The sequence below is a fragment of the Myotis nattereri genome (genome assembly GCF_964212035.1).
Source record: "Myotis nattereri genome assembly, chromosome: 13".
Classification (NCBI taxonomy): Eukaryota; Metazoa; Chordata; class Mammalia; order Chiroptera; family Vespertilionidae; genus Myotis; species Myotis nattereri.
This window is the reverse complement of record NC_138088.1, coordinates 21,918,740-21,941,753: the sequence shown is the minus strand read 5'-3', so window position 1 is coordinate 21,941,753 and position 23,014 is coordinate 21,918,740. Positions and strand designations below refer to the sequence as shown.

Sequence of the window (23,014 nt, the reverse complement as noted above, 5' to 3'; positions counted from 1 at the left end):
CTACAGAACACACCCAGTGTCTGCTTGCGCACTATCCAATCAACTTCACAAATGACACATCAGAGCTCCACTACGGCAACTTCCACTCTGTGGAGTCAGCCTACACACAACAGCTTGTCTGCCGTAGTCATGACCAGCCCTCATAGCCAGTCAGCCTGAAGGTCAAACCCACCCACTAACATGCCCACAGCAGCTAAGGCTCAACTATAACAGGAGGGTGCACAGAACCCACACAAGTGACACTCATGGAGCACCCAGATAAGGTGCCCGGCTCAAGTGACCAGGGAGAATGCATCACTGGGCCTCACAGGACACCTAATACATAAGGCCACCTTGCCAAGACTGGGAGGGAGATGTAGTAGATCCACCTAATACATAGAAACCAACACAGGGAGTCAGCTAAAATGAGGAGACAAGCAAACATATCACAAATGAAAGAACAAGACAAAACTCCAGAAAAAGAACTAAATGAAAAGGAGATAAGCATTAACCTAATACAGAGTTTAAAACACTGGTTTCTACGAATGCTCAATGAACCTAGGGGAATAATAGATGAACTTAGTGATAACTTCAACAAAGAGATAGAGGCCATAAAGAACCAGTCAGGGAATACTATGCTGATGTAAAAAGGAAGGAACTCTTACCATTTGCAACGTCATGGGTGGAACTGGAGAGCATTATGCTAAGTGAAATAAGCCAGTCAATGAAGGAAAAATACCACATGATCTCACTCATTCATGGATAATAGAGACCATTATAAACTTTTGAACAATAATAGATACAGAGGCAGAGCTGCCTCAAACAGATTGTCAAACTGCAGCGGGAAGGCCGGGGAGGGTTGAGAGGCAGGAGGGAAGGGGGTAAGAGATCAACCTAAGGACTTGTATGCATGCATATAAGCATAACCAATGGACATAAGACACTAGGGGATAGGGGAGGCTAGGGGACTGTCAAGGGCGGGGGGGAAAAAAGGACACATATGTAATACCCTTTGTAATACTTTCAGCAATAAAAAATAAAAATAAAAAATAAAATAAAAATAATATATATAAAAAAAGAACCAGTCAGAAATGAAAGATACAATAACCGAAATGAAGAATACTTTAGATGGAATAAACAGCAGGTTCGATGAAGCAGATAATCAAATCAGTGATCTGGAAGACAAGGTAGTAGAAAACAAAAAGAAAAAAGAATCAAAAGAAATGAGGATAGTGTAAGAGACCTCTGGACATCAAGCATAACAACATTCACATCATCCGGGTACCAGAAGGAGAAAAGAGAGAGCAAGAGATTGAAAACCTTTTTGAAGAAATAATGACTAAAATCTTCCCTAACCTGGAGAAGAAAATAGTCATACATACAAGTTCAGGAAGTGCCTAGAGAAGAAAATAGACATGCATACAAGTCCAGGAAGTGTGGGTCTCTTTGGGTTCATCTTCATTGGGATGAACCCAAAGAGACCCACACCAAGACACATCAAAATTAAAATGCCAGAGGCTAAAGACAAACAGAGAACCTTAAAAGTAGCAAGAGAAAAGCAGTTAATTTTGTATAAAAGAGCTCCCATAAGACCATAGGCTGATTTCTCAACAGAAACTTTGCAGGCCAGAAGGGAATGGCACAAAATATTCAAAGCGATGAGAACCAAGGACCTACAGCCAAGATTACTCTACCCAGCAAGGCTATCATTTAGAATCAAAAGAGATAGTTTCCCAGGCAAGAAAAAAACTTTAAAAGTTCATTACCACTGAACCAGAATTACAAGAAATGTCAAAAGGACTTCATTAAGTAGGAAAGAAAAGATCAAAAATATGAATAAGAAAATATAGAAAAGAAAAAACTCACTGACTAGAGCAAACCCTTAGTAAAATCAGTGGCTCAACCAACTATAAAGCTCATACTAAAAATGTACAGGAGATATAAAAGAGAAAGGAATCCAAATACAACACTTTTTATTTTTTTAAATATATTTTATTGATTTTTTACAGAGAGGAAGGGAGAGAGATAGAGAGTTAGAAACATCGATCAGCTGCCTCCGGCACACCTCCTACTGGGGATGTGCCCGCAACCAAGGTACATGCCCTTGACCAGAATCGAACCTGGGACCCTTCAGTCTGCAGGCTGACGCTCTATCCACTGAGCCAAACCAGTTTCGACAGAAATACAACACTTTTTAAAGTCATCAACATACAAGAGAAGAGGGCAAGAGAAAGGAACAATGGCAAACAACAAGAACAATCAGAAAGCAATAAAATGGCAATAACTGCATACCTATTAATAATTACTTTTAATGTGAATGGACTAAACGCTCCAATCAAAAGACATAGCATAGCTGGATAAAAAAATAAATAAATAAAACTCCAGGTGTTTATTTTCATTTTGGAACATCTTAATACTGTTTTAATCTCCATTGGTATACATAATGACATTCCAGATTCAATTATACTTGGTAACAGTATAAGAAATCTGCACCTATGAAGTAACAAATCTAAAACTAAAAATATCACTGTCACCCAGCCAGTGTGGCTCAGTGGTTGAGCCTTGACCTATGATCCAGGAGGTCATGGTTCAATTTCCAGTCAGGGTACATGCCCAGCTTATGGACTCGATCCCCAGTTCAGGGCATGTAGGAGGCAGTCAAACAATGATTCTCTCTCATCGTTGATGTTTCTCTCTCTCTCCCTCTCCCTTCCTTTCTGAAATCAATAAAATATTTTAAAGAAAACAATCTTATTTACAATAGCATCAAAAAGAATACCAAGGAATAAATTTAAACAAGGACAGAAAAGACTTGTACCCAAAAATCTATAAGACACTGAAGAAAGAAACTGAAAAAGTTACAAATAAATGGAAGGATATACTGTGCTCATGGACAGAAAGAATTAACATCATTAATATGTCCATACTACCCAAAGCAATCTAAAGATTCAATTAAATAAATCCCTATCTAAACAGCATTTTTCATAGAAGAACAAATTCTAAAATTTATATGGAACCACAAAGACCTCAAATAGCCCAAGCAATCTTAAGAAAGAACAAAATTGTAGGTATCATGCTTCCTAGTATCAAACTATACTACAAGTCTATAGTAATCAAAACAGCATAGTACTGTCATTAAAAACAGATATATAGATCAATGGAACAGAACAGAGAACCCAGAAATAAATCCACATCTATAATGACAATTAATCTATTACCAGGAAGGCAAGAATATATAATGAGGTAAAGACAGTCTCTCCAATAAAAAATGAACAGTTACATGCAAAAATAAAGAACTGGATAACTTTTTTACACCATATGCAAGAAAAAAACTCAACATGATTAAAAAGACTTAAGTGTAAGGCCTGAGACCATGTAATTCCCAGAAGAAAACACAGGCAATAAACTCTTTGTCATTGTTTTTAGGAATATTTTTTGGATATGTCTCTTCAGGCAAGGTGCACAAAAGAAAAAATAGGACTGCATCAAACTAAAAAGGTTTTGCACAGTGAAGGAAACAATCAACAAAACTAGAAGACAACCTATTCAATGGGAGAAGATATTCACCAATGACAAATCTGATAAGGAATTAATATCCAAGATACATAAGGAGCTCATACACCTTAACACTAAAAAACAAACAACTTGATTTAAAAATGGGCAGAAGACCTGAATAGACCTCTCACTAAACAGAACATACAGATGACCAATGGACATATGAAAAGATGCTCAACACCACTAATCATCAGGGAAATACAATTTAAAACCATAATGAGATGTCACCTCACACCTTTCAGAACGGCTATCATCAATAAATCAACAAACAACAAATGTTGGCGAGGATGTAGAGAAAAGAAAACCCTCATGCACTGTTGGTGGGACTGTAAATTGGCACAGCCACTATGGAAAACAATATAGAAGTTTCTCAAAAAATTAGAAATAGAACTACCTTAGTCTGAAGAAACTCAAAATAATAATTTGAAAAGATATATGCACCCCTATGTATATTGCAGCATTATTTACAATAGGCAAGATATGGAAGCAACCTAAGTGTCCACTGATAGACAAATGGATAAAGATGTGATCTTACCTAATAATAGACAAACATGTAAATTAACTGTCCCTCTGCTATGCTCACCAGACAATCAGGAGAGTATGAAAATTAACCCAACAAAGATGGTGGTTAATTTGCATACACAGGGGCGAAGCAGCAGAGCGAAGACTGAAGGCTCCGTCCAGAGCCGCAAGGACCGAAGGCTCCATCCTGAGCCGCGAGGACCGAAGGCTCCAGCTGGAGCGAATGCCTAGGTCCCAGGTGCTGGAGGAAAACCGGTGCCGGCAGCCAGGGGAAGGGAAGGCCTATTGCACAAATCTCTTCGTGCAACGGGCCTCTAGTACATATATAAAATGAAATGTTATTCAGCCATAGAATAAATGAAGTCTCACCATTTGCAACATGGATGGACTGAGAGGGTAGTATGCTAAGTGAAATAAGTCATACAGAAAAAGACAAATACCATATGATTTCACTTATATGTGGAATCTAAACATCAAAATAAATAGAAACTCACCAATACAGAGACAAATTCATAACTGTCACATGGGAGAGAGGTTGGGGAATGGGTGAAAAAGGTGAAGGGATTAGGAATTACCAGTTATAAAAACAATCATGGGATGTAAAGTACAGCATAAGAAATATAGTCAATAATATTGTCATAACTATGTATGGTGTCAGATGGGTACTAGGTTTATCCAGGTGATCACTCATACATTATATAAATGTCTAATAACAGGGGTGTACACCTGAAACTAATATAATATGGTATGTGAACTGTAATTGTAAAATAAAATTTTTAAATAGAAATCATAGTCATAGAGTTGTTATGAGGACAGAATTAAAGGAGATAATCCAGCACAGTGCTTTGCACTTTATAAAAATTCAATAAATATAAACTACAATTTTTATTCTAAAAAAAAATGCTCTCTTTTACTTACCATTACTTCCTACTTCATTTAAATGACACAATGTGTGTGAATTGCCTAGTACTGGGCCTAATAGTTAGTGGCATTCAAGTAAAGTGGTAGTGAAGGTGCTTGGAGTCTTTGTAAATATAGTCATCTCCTAATTGATAATACAGGTGGAAATTTTTACCCCAGAGAAGCCTTTCACTCTTCCCTATCTCAATAAATTTAGAATATCCTATCTAATAAAAGAGAAACATGGTAATTAGCCATACCTCCGCTACCCTTCCCATTGGCTAATCAGGGAGATATGCAAATTAACTGCCAGTCAAGATGGCGGCCGGCAGCCAGGCAGCTGGAAGCGAACATGAGGCTTGCTTGCTTCAGTGATGGAGGAAGCCGGGTTCCCCGCCTGCCGCTGCCGGCCTCTGAGCTTGCAGTTTGAAACATTGTTACAAATATAGAAGCTAAACAAAACCCCAGAAACTTGCTTTCAGCCAGCCAGGACCTCAGAGCTGGGGTTGAAACAGTATTTCGATTACAGAACCCAAACAAACCAGATACCTGCTTTCAGCAGCCAAGGTCTCAGAGCTGGAGCCAAGCCTCAAAGCTAAAGCTGGCCCAGAATAAAAAAAAAAAAAAGAAAAAAAGGAGCAGTTGGGAGCTTCAGTGACCCGCCAGCCTGAACACAGCCCTCAGCCCCTCACCCAGACTGGCCAGGCACCCCAGTGGGGACCCCCACCCTGAAGGGGGTGTGACCAGCAGCAAACAGCCATCAGTCCCTCACCCAGGCTGGCCAGGCACCCAAGCGGGACCCCCACCCTGATCCAGGACACCCTTCAGGGCAAACCAGGCAGCCCCCACACATGCACCAGGCCTCTATCCTATATAGTAAAAGGGTAATATGCCTCCTGGCACCGGGATCAGCGGAGCCGAGAGGCCTCCTGGCACCAGGATCAGCATGACAGGGGGCAGCGCCCAAACCTCCTGATCGCCCTGTGGCTCTGTGTGTGACAGGGGGCGGGGCCACAACCTCTCTATCGACCCTGCTTTGTTTGTGACAGGGGAAGGCGCCCAACCCCCTGATCAGCCCTGCTCTGTGCCTGATAGGGGGGAGCTCCCCAACCCCCTGATCGCCCTGCGGCTCTGTGTGTGACAGGGTGCGGTGCCCCAACCCCCCCCCCCCCAACGGGCCCTGCTCTGTGTGTGACGGGGTAGAGCCATAACTTCCCCATCGGCCCTGCCCTGAGTGTGACAGTGGCGGTGCCCCAACCCCCTGATCAGCCCTGCTCTGTGGGTGATAGAGGGTGGTGCCCCAACCCCCCTCCCACAGGCCCTGCTCTATGTGTGACGGGGTAGAGCCATAACCTCCCCATCGGCCCTGCCCTGAGTGTGACAGGGTGTGGCACCCCAACCCCCTGATCTGCCCTGCTCTGTGACAGGGGGCGGTGCCCCAACTCCCCTATCGGCCCTACTCTGTGAGTGACAAGGGGGAGCTCCTCAACCTCCTGATGGGCCCTGCTCTGTGTGTGACAGGGGGTGGCGCCGCAACCTCCCCATCGACCCTGCCTTGAGTATGACAGGGGGCAGTGCCCCAACCCCCCAATCGGCCCTACCCTGAGCGTGACTGAGGGTGGCATCGCAACCTCCTGATCCGCCCTGCTCTGTGCATGACAGGGGGCAGCGCCCCAACTCCCCAATCAGCCCTGCTCTGAGCCCGACCAGGGGCTGCACCTAGGGATTGGGCCTGCCTTCTGCCACCCGGAAGCAGGCCTAAGCCAGCAGGCCATTATCTCCCGAGGGGTCCCAGACTGCGAGAGGGCACAGGCTGGGCTGAGGGAACCTCCCTGCCCCCCGAGTGCACAAATTTTTGTGCACTGGGCCTCTAGTAAAATATAAATAGGCCTAGCTGGTTCTCAGTGGTTAGAGCATCGGCCTGCAGACTGAAGGGTCTCAGGTTCGATTCCAGTCAAGGGCATGTACCTTGGTTGCAGGTCGATCCTGGCCCTGTCAGGGCACTTGCAGGAGGCAACCAATTGATGTGTCTCTCTCACATCAATGTTTATCTCTCTCTGTATGTCCCCCTCCCTTTCACTCTCTTTAAAAATCAGTGGAAAAAATATCCTCGGTTGAAGAATAACAACAACTAAAAATAAAATATAATATAAACAAATATTGCATCCTTGAAACTAGAAATTTCCTGGCACTTAATCATGCATACTTATTTCTTGGTTACAGCATTTATTAGTGTCTACATTCTCATATGGGGGGGAGGTGGTACGACTCTCAGAAATGTTTAGGGACTTTTTTTAAAGGTATTCAATAAACCAATAACCAAGGAACAAGAAACATTGCTCAATTATCTCACCTACAAATCCACTAGTAGATAGCTCCTGGTGATAAAAACGACTCCCTTTCCTTAAAAGCTACTTAAACAACAAAGCAAAGTACCGAACTGCTTTTTTGCAGTAATAAAGCTATAAAAAGAAAGGCATATGAAAGTATAAAGGGGAGATCTCTCTAGTTTGGGTTAAAATAAACATTAGGGAGTAAAATAAAGATGCAAAGGTTTAGCTTAACCTTTAGAGGAAAGGATTTTGACAAAAAGGTCAATCAGACAAAGCAGTCATTTGTTTAATAGAGTAGTGATATTACAGTCACCAGGCAAATGTATTTAGGAACCGAAGAGTGGGGGTCCTTTTTAAAGCAGAAGATCAAGCTGAGATTCCAAGAGGTTCTTTACATCCTTCTCATTTGGATATTATTAGTGAGTTGACTTGATCAAACTAAATTAAAAAGGCTTTAATACGCCGAAACCGGTTTGGCTCAGTGGATAGAGCATCGGCCTGCGGACTGAAAGGTCCTGGGTTCGATTCCGGTCAAGGGCATGTACCTGGGTTGTGGGCACTTCCTCAGTGGGGGATGTGCAGGAGGCAGCTGATCGATGTTTCTCTCTCATCAATGTTTCTAACTCTCTCTCTCTCTCTCTCTTCCTCTCTGTAAAAAATCAATAAAATATATTTTTTTTAAAAAAAAAAGGCTTTAATAAATTATCTTTCTGCTAAACCTTCATGAATGGGTTTGTCGAGCAAAAGAAAGCAAGCAGGTATCTTGCTTCCTTTCTAGTCACTGAGTTAAAATACATTCTCTACACATATTAAATCCATTTGTACATTTTCATAATGGATGACCGCAGGTATCACAGATACCTGTCAACATGCACCGTTTATCTTGAATCAAGAGGATCTGGCACAGTAATATTCACTTACAAACTAGGATAAACTTCAAATGTCTTCTTAAGTTTTAAAGTTTCTTTTTCCAGTTACTTATATTTATACATATTATTTACTTTACCTCTATAATTATGTTATTATACACATGTATTTACAGAGGACATCATAATTTAAGTGGTCAATAGCCTAGAATTTTCTCCTAGCCATTTCCTCATGTATAAGCCATCTTCTGCTGTTGAGTTTCCACTGGCTTTACTCTTTTGTCTTTGTTCTTTTGAAATATACATTTGTATCAAAGCCCAACTCATTCAGCTTCTGGTGGGTGACATTAAGAAACGAGGGTGAGGCCAGAATGTGCTAAGACGGAGGCCAGGTTCAGAGAATGGAAATGGAAAGGAGAGCAATGCCAAGGGAAACTAAGCCATCTTTTACTCACAGCTGACACGTGCTGCAGCAGACACATGACATCAATCATGTCTGCCAGGATGAGGAGTCTGGTAACGGCAGCCAGCAGGGCACGGGCAGCTTGAACCACAGCCTCCCTTTTGGGGAGGTAGCAGGGGTCATCTGCAAATCTCTCCGCTGATACTTTCAGAGCTTCGCCTGGAAAACACAGCCCCCAAGTAAGTCATGCGTGAGGTTTCAGCTATGCCTGTGTCAGCATTTATCATCCAACCTGACCCCAAGTACATTCCATGACTAAGCATAATATTAAAATACCGTCCATTGACACTGGAACACTGTCTCATTAAATAAACTATGCAGTTTCAAATTGACATTTGTGTTTGATAAATGCTCTGTCATTTAAGAAGCAGGATACCATTTTCCTGCAAGAAAATTGTGCTCAATTGACTAACAACGTCTAGGAAAATTGCTGTCAACTTCTGCATTTGCTGAATCTCATTTCTGTGAAAGCTTTCATTACTAAGGCTTCAATTGGATACCATCTTGTGTATCAGAATAAGGTAAATCTACATTGAGTTACTCTCCAATTCAATGGATGTTAGAAAGGAGCTAGCCTTTTTAAGATAAGACAGCAACTCTCTGATAAAAGTTTAACATGGGCAGTTTTATCCTAAACTGTCAATTATAATAAATAAATCATATCCCAAACCCAGACACAAAAATAATATTTCATAGTATATAACTATTAAAGAAATCTGTCCACTATTATTACAGCTTTTCCATTAAAATGCACTTTATTATAAAAGCAATGTATACTCATTCTTTTTTTTGGGGGGGGGGGGGTCAAGGGAGAGCTGATCGAATTGTCTTTATTAAACTAGAGGCCTGATGCACAAAATTCGTGCAAAGTAGGCCTTCCTTCCCCCAGCTGCCGGCACCGGCTTCCCTCTGGCACCCAGGACCCGGGCTTCCCTCTGGCTGCCGGCAGGCACCCGGGACCCAAGCTTCCCTCACAGCCCCAGCTTCGTCCATAAAGTTGTCCGGAAGGACATCCGGTCTAATTAGCACAATACACTTTTATTATTATAGATGGGATATCCAAGGCCATAACATTGAGGAGGGGTAGGGGCAGGGAGGGAACGGGGCTACTTGCTGCTCACACTATATACAGATGCAAGCAAGAGGGTGTGGGGGGCGAGAGCGCCTGCTCCCTCCCTCCACCAGGGAAGGGCAGAAGCTAGAAGGGATCAGGGTTGGAAAGGGGGAGATGTTTAGGGATAGAGGAATCATTAACGTGCTTTCAGAAAATGAGGAAATGGTCCCTGCCCCTGGAGTTCATTCATTTTTAAAAGTGCACAATTCAGCCCTGGCCAGTGTGGCTCAGTTGGTTAAAGCATCATCCCATACACCAAAAGGTGATGGTTTTGATTTCAGGTCAGGGCACATACCCAGGCCACAGCTTGGATCCCCAGTTGGGGCACATGCAGGAGGCAACTGTTTATCTCTCATATTGATGTTTCTCTCTCTCCCTTCCTCTCTCTGAAATCAATAAAATATACTTTTAATTCAAAAATCAGTAACATAATTGCTTAAGAACTACCACATCCAGTGTTTTAAGTTTTTCAATTTAAGCTTATTTGTGTTATAAAAGCAATATGTGCTCGTTGGTTTTAAATTATTCACCATACTTAAGAGTACAGAGTGAACATTTTTTTCAGTCTCCATACGAATCCCCCAAAGCACCCATTAAGTTCTTGTATACCTGTCCAGAAATGTTTCCATATTTTGTGTGTGTGCATATGTGTGTAGATATGTGTATTTATATGTATATATTTATATTTGTTTTACATGTGTATATTTTAATATATTCATATATTCAAACACATTAATATATATGAAAATATTTTAGAGAGATTTTATGTCACAAGAAAACATAGATATTTGTTATAAATGGACCATATAGAAGATAGAGACATAGATCTTTTCATAAATGGTATCATACTATAAAAACTTTCAACAAGTTCCTCATTTTCCTTACCAAATTATTTTCTTTTCACATTAGAATACAGATGACCAGGAGCCATACAGCACAGTAATTAACAGTGTGGGCTGTGAAGCCATTCTGCTTGTGTCTCTGTCCTACCACCTTGGACAAGTCACTTAACCTCTGTAAATGAAGCTAATAATAATAATACCTACAATTTAATGAGCATAAGTAAGATCAGTGCTTAGCACTTAGTGAAGACTGATTAGTTGGTATTATCATTCTTATTAATACTTGACTAAGGTCACATTTTACTGATATATTTATTTTACTGGGCACACAATCATTTCCAACTTTTTTCTGCTTAAACAATGCTACAACAACAACCATGAGCCCTAACCAGTTTGGCTCAGTGGATAGAGTGTCAGCCTGCGGACCAAAGGGTCCGGGGTTCGATTCTGGTCAAGGGCGCGAACCTTGGTTGCAGGCTCCTCGCTGATCAGGACTCATGCAGAAGGCAACCAATTAATGTGTTTCTCTCACATTGATGTTTCTCTCTCCCACTCTCCCTAAAAATCAATGGAAAAATATCCTTGGGTGAGGATTAACAACAGCAACAACAAAAAAGAACCACCATGACATATATCTTTGCATATATGATCAAATTTAGCTGTAGGATAAATTCATAAAAGTAGAATTGCTGAGTCAAAAAGCAAATGAGTTTTAAGTCTCCAAAATACAGCCATCTCACCAACAACATATGAAAGGGCCTATTTTATTCACAGTACTCCATGAATGTATTAGTTTTCACTTATTCATGAACTTGAAGAAAATGGAATAAATAATTTTTATTAAATATAACAAAGAATGGTGTTCCTCATAATGGTAAAAGCCTATGAGGAGGGTCTGAGGCGACCTCAGCATGTTAACACATCACATTCAGCTCTCCTAAGCAACTCCATGTAAGGAACTCGGGCTCCTGAACAAGATACTCCTGAGATGAGATTCTACTCCACCACTTCTAGTTTTGAAACTTGGACATTTATTACTTGTAGTGTTCTTACCTATAAGAAAAGGATAAAATATTACTTATATATTTCATAATATATATTTAGCACAATAGCTAGGGAACATGGAAAGCACTTAAGTATTAGCTGTTATTTTCTCAGGAAATTTCCAGTGGAGATGACAAAATTTCAAGACCAGTAAATGGTGATTTTTATGTCTTTTTCTGGAAGTCAGAATTGCAGCTGGGAGACTGAAAAATTAAAGTGACCTCCAAAATTTAGAGAGCAGATGATTCTGCACAAAAAGTTTATCTTTTGTTGTCATGATTTTGAATTGGAAAGTTATGATAGCCTGTGTAGAATATTGTCTTTGACTTCATATACTAAAGCTAAATATATATCAAAAAAGAATTGTGTTCTTGACTAGCAAGTTGAGATGTTGAACAACTGGCACAAGAGTCATACTCAGAGAAAGATTATTTAAACACTGAACAATAATTACAGTCTTTGTCTCCATTAGGTAATATGAACAGCCAAACAAATAGCACTATTGGGAGAAACTGTCACTCCTGAAATAAAGATTCAGTACCTAAACTTCCTATTACTGGTCTCACTACCCTCCCTCCCCCACAATTTTCCCAACCCTTTTCGGATGATTCCAGCTCATATCTGGTCCCAATGTAAACATCACTTCTTCTGGGAAGCCTTTGGTCCCCATTGCTAAGGCAGATCCTACTGTAGGATTCTTTGCTTCCTATCACAATGCTCATTATCACTTATTGTAATGATTTGTTTCAAAGCCTGTTTTTCTTCTGAATTATATGACTAATGAGAGCAAAAGCTGCATTGTTCTGGTCACCACAGTATTCCCATGGTCTAAAATAGTGCCTACTTTATTGCCTACATAAAATATATTCAATGTGTAAATAAATGTGTTGCTGAATAAATATGTGAATGAACATATCCAACTTCCCTCTGACAAACATTTGTTGTTCCCTATAAACACAACTCCATCATAGGCATCCAGGATATACAGGTCAATATGAAGCAATTTTGCAGCCCAACGTCACAAATGAGAATCATCAAATGCTGCGATACAGTCTAAGCTGGGCTCACGTACAAAGTATAGGAGGCACAGAGAGGAACTTCCCATTGCCTGGCATGTCTGAGGACACACAGAGGAATGTTCTAGGTAAGAGCAACATGTTCCAGCTATTGACAAAATTAGCTAGTTTATAGAATTTAGCTAGTTCACAGTCTAATTGACTTGTGTCAGCATAAAATGGCTATTTTCCTAATTAATTAGGGGAAAAGGGATGCAACAAATTTTCTTTCAATATAGAATATTAGCATTCATGCTTTATAAATTCTACACATAGGGAGTCTATTATTTTGAAATATCATTCCCATCTTTCTTATAATGCTATTACTTTGACATTTAATGAATAGGAAATTTCACTTTTAAAATATATACAAATAAACTACACTTACCTTCAAGAAATCCCACTCTCTATATAAAAGCAATTTACTGAAGTCCTTGAAAATACCACAAGAACAAGATTCAGAAAGTTTTCTTCTACTGGATTCATTCTGTCCCTTTTCTATCAAATATGATCTTTTTAATCTTCAAAAAATTAGGTATGACCCTGGCTTGTTTGGCTTAGTGGATAGAGCATCAGCCTGAAGGGTCCTGGGTTCAATTCTGGTCAAGGGCACATGCTCAGGTTTCGGGCTTGATCCCCAGTGGGGGGAGGGGGGGCAGTGCAGGAGGCAGCCAATCAATGATTCTCTCTCATCATTGATGTTTCTCTCTCTCCCTCTCTCTTCCTCTGTCTGAAATCAATTTAAAAAAGAAGAAAAAATCCTCACCTGAGGATATGTTAAAAAAAAAATCAGGTATGAAATGCCCTCTTGAATAAAGTACTAAGATATATATTCTACAAGATTTATATAAGTACATCTTGTACATATGAGTAATACATGAAAACTTATGAATACATAAAAATTTTATATATAAAAACTTATATGATCATATGAATAAACTCTAGAAGTAAAATAATAAAAGGAAAACTTAGGGCTAAATAGACACATCACAAAATATTACCAACAATAATAAAAGCATAATATGCTAATTAGACCGGACAGCCAGATGACCTTCCAGACAACCTTCTGGACAAAGCCAGGGTTGCGAGGGCCGAGGAAGCCACCGTGGCTGCGAGGGCTGAGGTACTTGCATGAATTTCGTGCATCAGGCCTCTAGTTTGCTTTATAAAAAGGTATCTACATGGTTCTTTTAAAGAGAAAGTCCCTTTGCTGCATTTAAAAGTATAGCTCCACTTTCTAAAAGTGATTATATTGTTTATAAATAATCTTGAAAATCAAAGAAAACACTGTAGAATCAAAACAGAGAAGGGGGAATAACCAAAATGAAAAGGAACAAGAACTAAAAATCAAATTTTCTTCATTTTTTTAATTACCATTATATTTATGGTTCAATTAAGATTTCAGGTATGTGCCTCTGGCCACCCTTCTGTGTTTTTTTTAATACACCATTTACATGCCACATGCACCAGTGCGTATTAATTGATTCAACATATAAAAACATGCTCTGGTGTAATGGGCTTCCCAGGCTAAGACTGGGCACTAGGGGTTTGATTTTGTTTGTTATTCATTGGGGAACAGTTATTCTGAATTTGAAAGTTCCTAAAAGGTAGGAGCTTGAATTGAACTTTGGAACCCATAGACTATTTTTTGCAGGGTAGAGGGGAGGATGATGTCAACTAGGTCCTAAATGGAAGGAAGGAAAGATAAAAAGGAAGGGAGGAGGAAGGAAGGGAGGGAGGAAGAGAGAAAGACCCTTCTTTAAATGTTTGAGACAATTTTCATGGAACAAACATTTTTATGACAAAGGAAACCTTCTCATGGTAGAGGGAAACGCTAGCAGCTGCTATGTAGACTCAGGCTTGCGAGCTGTAAGGACACCAGCAGGACCTATGGACTCAGAACGTAGCTGCATATGGTTGTCACTGTAAACTACTGGTTGTGTTTTATCCCCCTCTCACTATCTTCAAACTCACGGTAAAGGCTTATTAAAAGTTACAATTTGGCCCTAACGGGTTTGGCTCAGTGGATAGAGCGTCGGCCTGCGGACTCAAGGGTCCCAGGTTCGATTCCAGTCAAGGGCATGTACCTGGGTTGCGGGCACATCCCCAGTAGGTGGTGTGCAGGAGGCAGCTGATCGATGTTTCTCTCTCATCGATGTTTATAACTCTCTATCCCACTCCCTTCCTCTCCGTAAAAAAATCAATAAAATATGTTTTAAAAAAAAGTTACAATTTGGTTCCTTCCAATGCAGAGTAATAAAGGCCAGATTTGTTTTCCTATCTGAAATAACAAAAAGTGGATAAAATACATTTTTCTCACATGGTTGTGAAGGCACTGGGCATCATGAAATAAAGAGCAGTAATCCCTAGCAGTGAGAAACAAATGGGAGGAGCCCTTTGATAGCCCTAGCTTACTACCTTCAGAGACTTTCCAGGCCACAGACAGGGAGGACACATTAAGATAGAGCCTGGCAAACTCTTTGAGCTGAAGAGACAAAGCTGAAAATCCAGGGAAATTGTGGCAGTTAAAGGTCACAGGACAGGGAATGGGAAAGAAAACTACAAAGAAAACTCAGAAGATCTGCAGAGGCCCCCCGTTGACTATTCAGCTAACTACTGATCAGCACATACGTGTATGGGAAGAAAGTAGCCAGGGCTAGGGAGAGAACCATACAAAGGATTGAGGTAACAGTACTCATACAGGGCTGGGTAGAGGCTTGTTCTCACCATGACTCGTAGACATTGGATAGAGTACACACAAGGGCCTTGCCTCAATCGTGGGGAATAATTGGCCCTAGACTGAGCATTGCTCCAGGCCCCCTTAGCAGTGGTTTTCAAAGGGAGCAGAATTCCCACCTTCAAGGCCAAATCAATAATGAAAAGACAAATAACCCAACTGTTTAAATGGAAAAGAATCTAAATAGACATTTCTCTAAAGAGGATAGAGAAATAGTCAATAAGCACAGAAAACAAGTTTTCTATCAAAAAGTAATTTAAAGCTTAAGAGTACAAAGGTTTTAGTAAGGCCTTTTGTAGTTTGTCTTTTGATTGTTTAAAGATGGCACATTTTTTTAGTAGTGAAAAGCAAGGGATTAAAAACTTACCTGCATTGGAAAAGAAAAAGAATGTGTACATTGTGTATTGAAAATTGTCACTATAATAACTAGTATTTATGGTGAATAATTATTATAATGATGTACTAAGAAAAAGTTACACTTGCCACTAACTTCTCTCCACGAGGAGAATATCAAGATCAATAAAAGGGGTGGGGGGGGGAGAGAATGTTGAAAACTCTTGTTTATAACACAGCTGCAAAACCCTAAGCAGAATGTACCTCTCTCGGAAATCCCTGGAAACTCTATAAAGTTTACTGTGTAGATAAAACAAAAAAAAAAATGAGCTATAAAAATTAGTTATCTTTCACACAAAAATTACCAGCAACTTTGTCTTTTCATTTTACTTACCCGCCAATGTAAATCTAGTCTGAGAAACTTAAGATTATTAACAAGTAGCAGGTAAAATGGTTTGGGAACTCTTGGATTCTCAGTTCTTTTATCTAAGACAAGGTCAGCAAACTATAGAAAACAAACCAAATCCAGCTCACCCTGCTTTGAACAACCAACAAGCTAAGGATGGCTTTTACATTTTCAAATGCAGGGGAGGAGGGGGACATCAAATGAATAATTATGACATGAAAATTACATGAAATTCAAATTTCAGTATATGTAAATAATTCTTTAGAACACAGCCATTTTTTTTTATCATGCATTTCTTTGGCTGCTTTCTCACCTCAACAACACAGTTGAATAGTTGCAACCTACAGCACATGGCCCACAGAGCCTAAACTATTTACTATCTAGCCCTTCACGGAAAATGTCTGCTAATTATTCATCTGAGATAAATGAACTAATATACAATTTTTTAAAAAATATTTTTTTAAAGAAAGTACTCCATGAAAAAAAAAATGAAACTCATGCAACTAATAAGTGTATCCATTGTGATATACATAACTGTGGCTCTAAAAAGCAATTCTTTTTCATTAAATCTTTAGTTGGTTTTCATATCTTAAGCTAAATGTCTGAACCTCGCCTGAAAATCCTTGACAACATATAAAGATTAGTTTATCCCTTAAAGGTATAAAATTTGACCCAGCATTCTTTGGCTACATTATTTATATATGTAATAGTTTTAGCATCTCAGGAATTTTCTATATGCCTGGGTTAGATGGTTCCCTGAAGAAAGTTCAGCCAGCTCCAAATAATGCTCCCAGTGTAATACCAAAAGAATTGCATGAATTTTCTTCACATACCCAAAGCCTAATTAATAGTGAAGATCTGTATGCAGGGTCAACAGCCAGCTCACCTAGCTTGTTCACTGACTATGAAATCCTGAGCAAGTCATATAATTTTTGGTCTCACTCTCTTTGGTATCAACACAGAGGTTATAGAAACACAATAAAAAAACCAACAAGTGGAAAGTTTTAATCCCCAGAGAAAATTATTAAATAAAGGTGGAGTTCTTAAAAGGGAAACATTTCCTCACTACCATATTAATATTTTGTCTTTTTATGTGAAGATTTATCACGTCAAAATCAAAGCTATGCCCATGAAACTTGCAATTTCTTAACTGTGGAGCTTCAGCCAATGTTCCTGTCTCAGACCCTCATGAACCCTTTGCTATCAGTTACAGTGTTAGACATTCAACTGTCCACAGCCGGTGGACTATCTGCCGTGACTCTCAATTCCAAATGCCTCCCTGCAGGAATGGTTGAAACCAATCTTTACTGAACTAGGTAAAGGCCATAAGTGAAGGAATAAAGAAGAGGTCAAAATATTGGGGGTGCGGGGGGACGGAGGAGGTAGCAATAAATACTTTTGGGGTGTAGGGGGTAAAAGGGTAAAGCCAATAGGGGAAAAAAGTTAATTCCTTCTTTTGGGTTATCACTGTAGGTTGTGAATACTTGGTGAGGAAGATAAAACAGCAAACCTCACTGAGAGCCTCTAGCATCAAAAAAGCAAAGAAAAACAAGAAGTAAATAGCAACTTGTATAATGTGCTTGCCCAAGGAAAAGGGTAAGAATAAATATTCAAGAATATAATCTAGCAACTCAAAGATTCATTTGATGTTATAGGTCCATGCACATTTAAGTATAATCATTTCTAACTTCAGAGTTTCTTATAGTGCTTTTCCTAGTTTTTGTTAGTAGTTAGACCACAACTGGCCAAATATATGAGATGATTTAGAATAACAGTTGCTATTTTCATGCAGTACTATTTTCAAGTATATTATTCATTGAAATTTTCTTTCTCTGGTCCTTTTTAACCCCATTTTCTTTAGCAGTAATTCATTTTTCATTGCCAGAAACTTCTCTTGTTCTGTGATACTGAATTCTCACTGATTTGGGGACACTAGTGTGCCTCTGGCTTTTTTTCATATAACCATGATCACAATTTGAGCATGATTTTAATATACTGTGTGTGAGACAGAGAGATAAAGGCAATTTTGCCCTAAGAACATGCTCTTCAACTAACTTCACTAACTCCTTTGTCTCCATAATGACTCCTCAGATACTCAAATGCACTATCTCCTACAATCCTTTGTAACTAAACCTCTTAGATATATATTTTATCATAGGGAAATTTAATTCATTTACCTACGTTTATACATATCCATTGGTGTGACATCACTGATATTTAAAAGTCAAGCCAGCCTTTTTTTAAAATATATTTTTACTGATTTCAGAGAGGAAAAGAAAGGGGGAGAGAGAGAGAAACATCAATGATGAGAGAGAATCATTGATCGGCTGCCTCCTGCAGGCCCCACACTGGGGATCAAGCCTGCATGGGGTAATCCAGGCATGTGCCCTTGACCAGAATTGAACCCAGGACTCTTTAGTCTACAGGCCGACGCTCTATCCACTGAGCCAAACCAGCTATGGCATGATCTTAGTTAACTTGGGTATTCTCTTAAGAGAGAATTCTTCTTTTGGCCTATGTTTCAGACATAAATCAAAGTTGCAAATACAGAATCCACTCTAGCTAATTTAAAGGGAAAGGGATTTGTTCTGTGCTATTATTTACAAGTTTCCATGAGGCCCTCAAAAGCCAGGTTTGACCAATGGACATGGACAACAGGGGGATGGGAGCATGAGTTTGTGTGTGGGGGGGAGGTTGGGGGTTAATGGGGGGGATGAGGACACATTTGTAATACCTTAACTAATAATAAAAAAAAAAGCCAGGTTTAAATGTTACTCAGGCAGAAACAACATCAACCAAGAAACATTTTTAATAACACCACAGTTGTATTTTAGCGTAAACCTGCTACTACCACCATTTATTGCTCAACACCTATGATACTAAGAGCCAGACTAGAGAACCTCTGCCGGGCCACCCTTCTCACCTGCTAAAAGGGCCTGGGAAATGTCGTTTTTCTTTTTCCAACCTCTTCAGTACTGGAGGACACACTAGATGGACCAATCCCTAGTATCTATCAAAACTATTATACCGATTAAAGCACTTAGTCTGGCTGGTGTGGCTCAATGGTTGAGCATTGACCCATGAACCAAGAGGTTACCAGTTCAATTCCCAATCAGGGCACATCCTGGGGTTGTGAGCTCAATCCCCAGTTGGGGGTGTGCAGGAGGCAGCCAATCAATGATGTTTCTCTCTCATTGATGTTTATATTTCTCTATCCCTCTCCCTACCTCTCTCTCTAAAAGTCAGTAAAAACATACATTACTAGTAAAAATAAATAAAATAAAAAACAAAGAATTGTGTGATACGACGTATTTCTCTCTCTCCCTCTCTCAATTCCATCACTCATAAAAGATAATAATATCTATCCTATTTCCTCACACAGATCATTACAAAGGTTTTTTCCATTGGTACATGTCAAAGTGTTTTAACCCTTTTCGGTCCAATGTGGAGGCTGACTCGACAGACCAGGCGCTAGGAGTAGGTCCAATATGGAGGCTGAGGTCAACACCGCAAACAGGTTCAACATTCAATCCTGTCAATTAACTTGGACCAGACTGTTTGAATTCCAAAAATAAAATTGGACCACAAAGGGTTAAAAAGCATGAAACTATATATATATATAAAAGCCTAAGAGACCGTTACGCCCAGTCGACCAAACAATTGGTCGACCAGTTGCTATGATGTGCACTGGCCACCAGCAGGGAGACACTCAACACAGGAGCTGCCCCCTGGTGGTCAGTGTGCTCCCACAGCCAACCTCCTGCAGCCAGCCAACCTCCCACAGTCTCTCTCCCCAACCAGCTGGCCCTGATCACCAATAGGCCCTGATCACCAGATGGGCCAAGGGACCCCACCCATGCACAAATTCGTGCACTGGGCCTCTAATATAAATATAAAGCAACATTAAAAAAAAAATTTATTTCAGAGAGGCAGGGAGGGAGGGAGGGAGGGAGGGAGGAAGAGAGAGAGAGGAAACATCAGTAATGAGAGTCATTGATCAGCTGCCTCCTGCATGCCCCACACTGGAGTTGAGCCCAAAACCCTGGCACGTGCCCTGATTGGGAATTGAACCATGACCTCCTAGTTCACAGATCAACACTCAACCACTGAGCCACACAGGCTGGGCTAAAGCAGCATTATTATAAAATTACTAATTATTTGAAAGCTTAACATGTGTCATTCATGGAACTAACACATTTAAATTTAATAAAACAATTATAGTAGAGAAATAGGGGAGGATCTTTACTGCACAATATTGACTCCTTTCATTATTTGTTATATGTTATTATTTAAATTCCCAGACACTTTACATTATTTATCTATTTACTTAGGTCAAATGACTCTCAAGCTCAATGCTTGAAATTAAACCAGAAATCTAAAAGAATTATTTTTTATAGAATCCTACCCAGAAAATGGCCTTCAGTAGTTTCATACTTTTTAATAATTAAACCTAGACAGCAAAACTATATTCATAACAACACTCAATTGCTCTTAACTTAAGAGTTGTTCCCTAATCCCTAAGATATCAAATGCAATCTTTTCTTTTTCAAGGCAATTGTATCTCTGGCTCTGAGAATTATCATTTTCTTTTTTGTTTTGCTGAACTTTTCCCCTTCCCTTTAATGCCAATGAATTGATTCTATCCCAATCCCATCACTATCTGTATACCAACTCCTAACAACTTCATGATAAACACATTGATCCAAAAGGTGTCAGAGAGTATCATGGTTTTTAATCATAATGTTCTCCTAGGGACACATAAGCCAGAAGGCCCTTTCAAGAGAAATCAAAATTATTGATAATTGTCTAGCACGTAGGTAACTCAAAAATAAGCATTCTTACAGGTATGCAAAATGTTGCCATTTTTATGTAATGAGTTTCATGCTTAACTGCACAAGACAAACACCTAATAAAATATTACATGGAATAAACAGCCTTTGAGCAGTTCCAACATTATATGACCGTTTTAAGGGGATAACCAAAAAGGAGATGAGAGGAGGTAGCCAAAGACAGAAAGAGGAAAAAATCAGGACTGTGTGGTGCTCCATTATTCCAGGAAACAGAGTATTTCATAAGAAAATAATCAACTATGTCAAATAAAAGTCTGTAAAGTGCTTGTGAAAGATGCTAAGTCCAGTTTATACATGATGAATGTAATGTCAAAATAGGCAAGTGAAAGCACCTAGTAAGTGACTGAAGCAGTGGTGCTGAGCCCAGGATCCTTCTCACTGGCAAGAAGGGAATGTGTCCAGCTTCCAACATTCCCAGGAATGCCCATTATCTGCGGGACTGATTTGAGCATGAGTATTTATGTATCAATGTAGAAAAATGATTGGGAAGCACTCGGTTATGTAATGGAGCTTTGAATGATAACTAAACATTGTCAACCAAGTAGTTATAATTAAAGTCTTGAGAAAGCAAAAGCTTCCCAAGGAAAGGAGAGATGATGGAGACCAAGACCAAGGCTTAAGAAAATTACAGGAGACAAGAACAAGCGGTCAACCAAGAAAGAGAAGGAGCATGTGGGGACAGGACAATGTAGTGCACAGTGTCCTAAAAGAGAAGGGGATAACGTTTCAAATAAATGCCAAATGCAGCAAAGGATTTTAACAGAATTAAAATTACGCAAAAGTAATTGAGTTAAACAATAAATAGGCCAAAGCGGAATAATAGATATGGTAAAATAGAATTAGGAGTTTAAGAAGAGAGTAAACTGAAAGGAAATTGAATTTTTATTAAATATTTGCCACAATCATCAAGCAGGGATGAGCTCATCTGTGTGAAGGAAAAAAAACAGTAAAAAGGAATATGAATGATCCGCCCAGAAGAAGAAAAGGTAATTGTAGAAGAGTCTCTTAAGAAAGGAGGAGAGATGACCTCAGGTTCAGGTCATTATTGGAAAGAGCACCACTTCCTTAGAAACTGAAGGAAGAGAAGAGTCAAGGACAGAAATTCTAAAGATTCTTACTCCTGGCCCTGAGAAATGGCCATCTTAAGGCCCTCTAGAATATGCAGCAAAACAATAATGTTCAGATCTATCTTCTGTGAGCATAAACTTTAGATCGGCTGTCAGCCTTACACCTACTTACTGTTACCGTTGCACACATGTATGAAATGGCTAAAGCGTGGTGCCATCTCTACAGTCAGGGCGGAGAGCAAAGCCATGGCTAAGATCTAAATCACACCTTTTATTTCAGACGCTTTACCAGCTGAGATTTGAGACAACGTTTCAGTTTCTTGGACCCATCAATTACAAATCAATCTGTTAACGTTCATTAAATCTTTGCTCCTGTCTTTGAGTCACACATCAAAGTAAATGGTATATGGCTTACAAAATTTCTCATACGTACTTTCAAAATTGACATTATTGTTATTTCTCAAATCATCCTATCATAGGTCCAACATATCAAGAGGACTGCACACACACGCTAAATACTTCCAACCTGCCCACCCAGCACTACAAGACGGGCTGCACTGCAGAGTTACTGGGCTTGGCACACGCACTGTAAGAAAAGCCTACTGCAGAATTTTCCAGTGAACAGTAAGGGAGGCTGTGTTGAGTGTTCTCCAGCAATTAGTAGTTTACAAGCAATGTAGCTAATTAGCTCATCAGTCTTCACTGGAAGTGTTTTCACAAACATTCTGCCAGCTACAAGGTGCAACGCATGCCTGTTAAAACGTGTTAAAACAAGACTTCATCATCCCCTTTCAGATGAATGAACTACATCTCCTGAGCCCACTGTACTTGGGTGAAAAGATTATTATATTTGTAACTTTATGCTTATCTAAGAATACTCTTGAGATGTAATAGCAGTTAAATACACACACCATCAACACAGCAATGGATGGAAATAACAAGGGAACC

General features: G+C 39.6%; 1 protein-coding gene across 1 annotated transcript in view; it reads right to left on the bottom strand.

Moving 5' to 3' along the window:
• The window catches only part of CTNNA3 (catenin alpha 3), a 1,265,562-nt gene that overhangs the window by 1,195,754 nt on the left and 46,794 nt on the right, over positions 1-23,014 (bottom strand). The window contains exon 4 of the mRNA XM_081105050.1: positions 8,611-8,777. Within this exon, the coding sequence (XP_080961176.1) occupies positions 8,611-8,777 (167 nt within the window). The remainder of the gene's footprint in view (positions 1-8,610; positions 8,778-23,014) is intronic.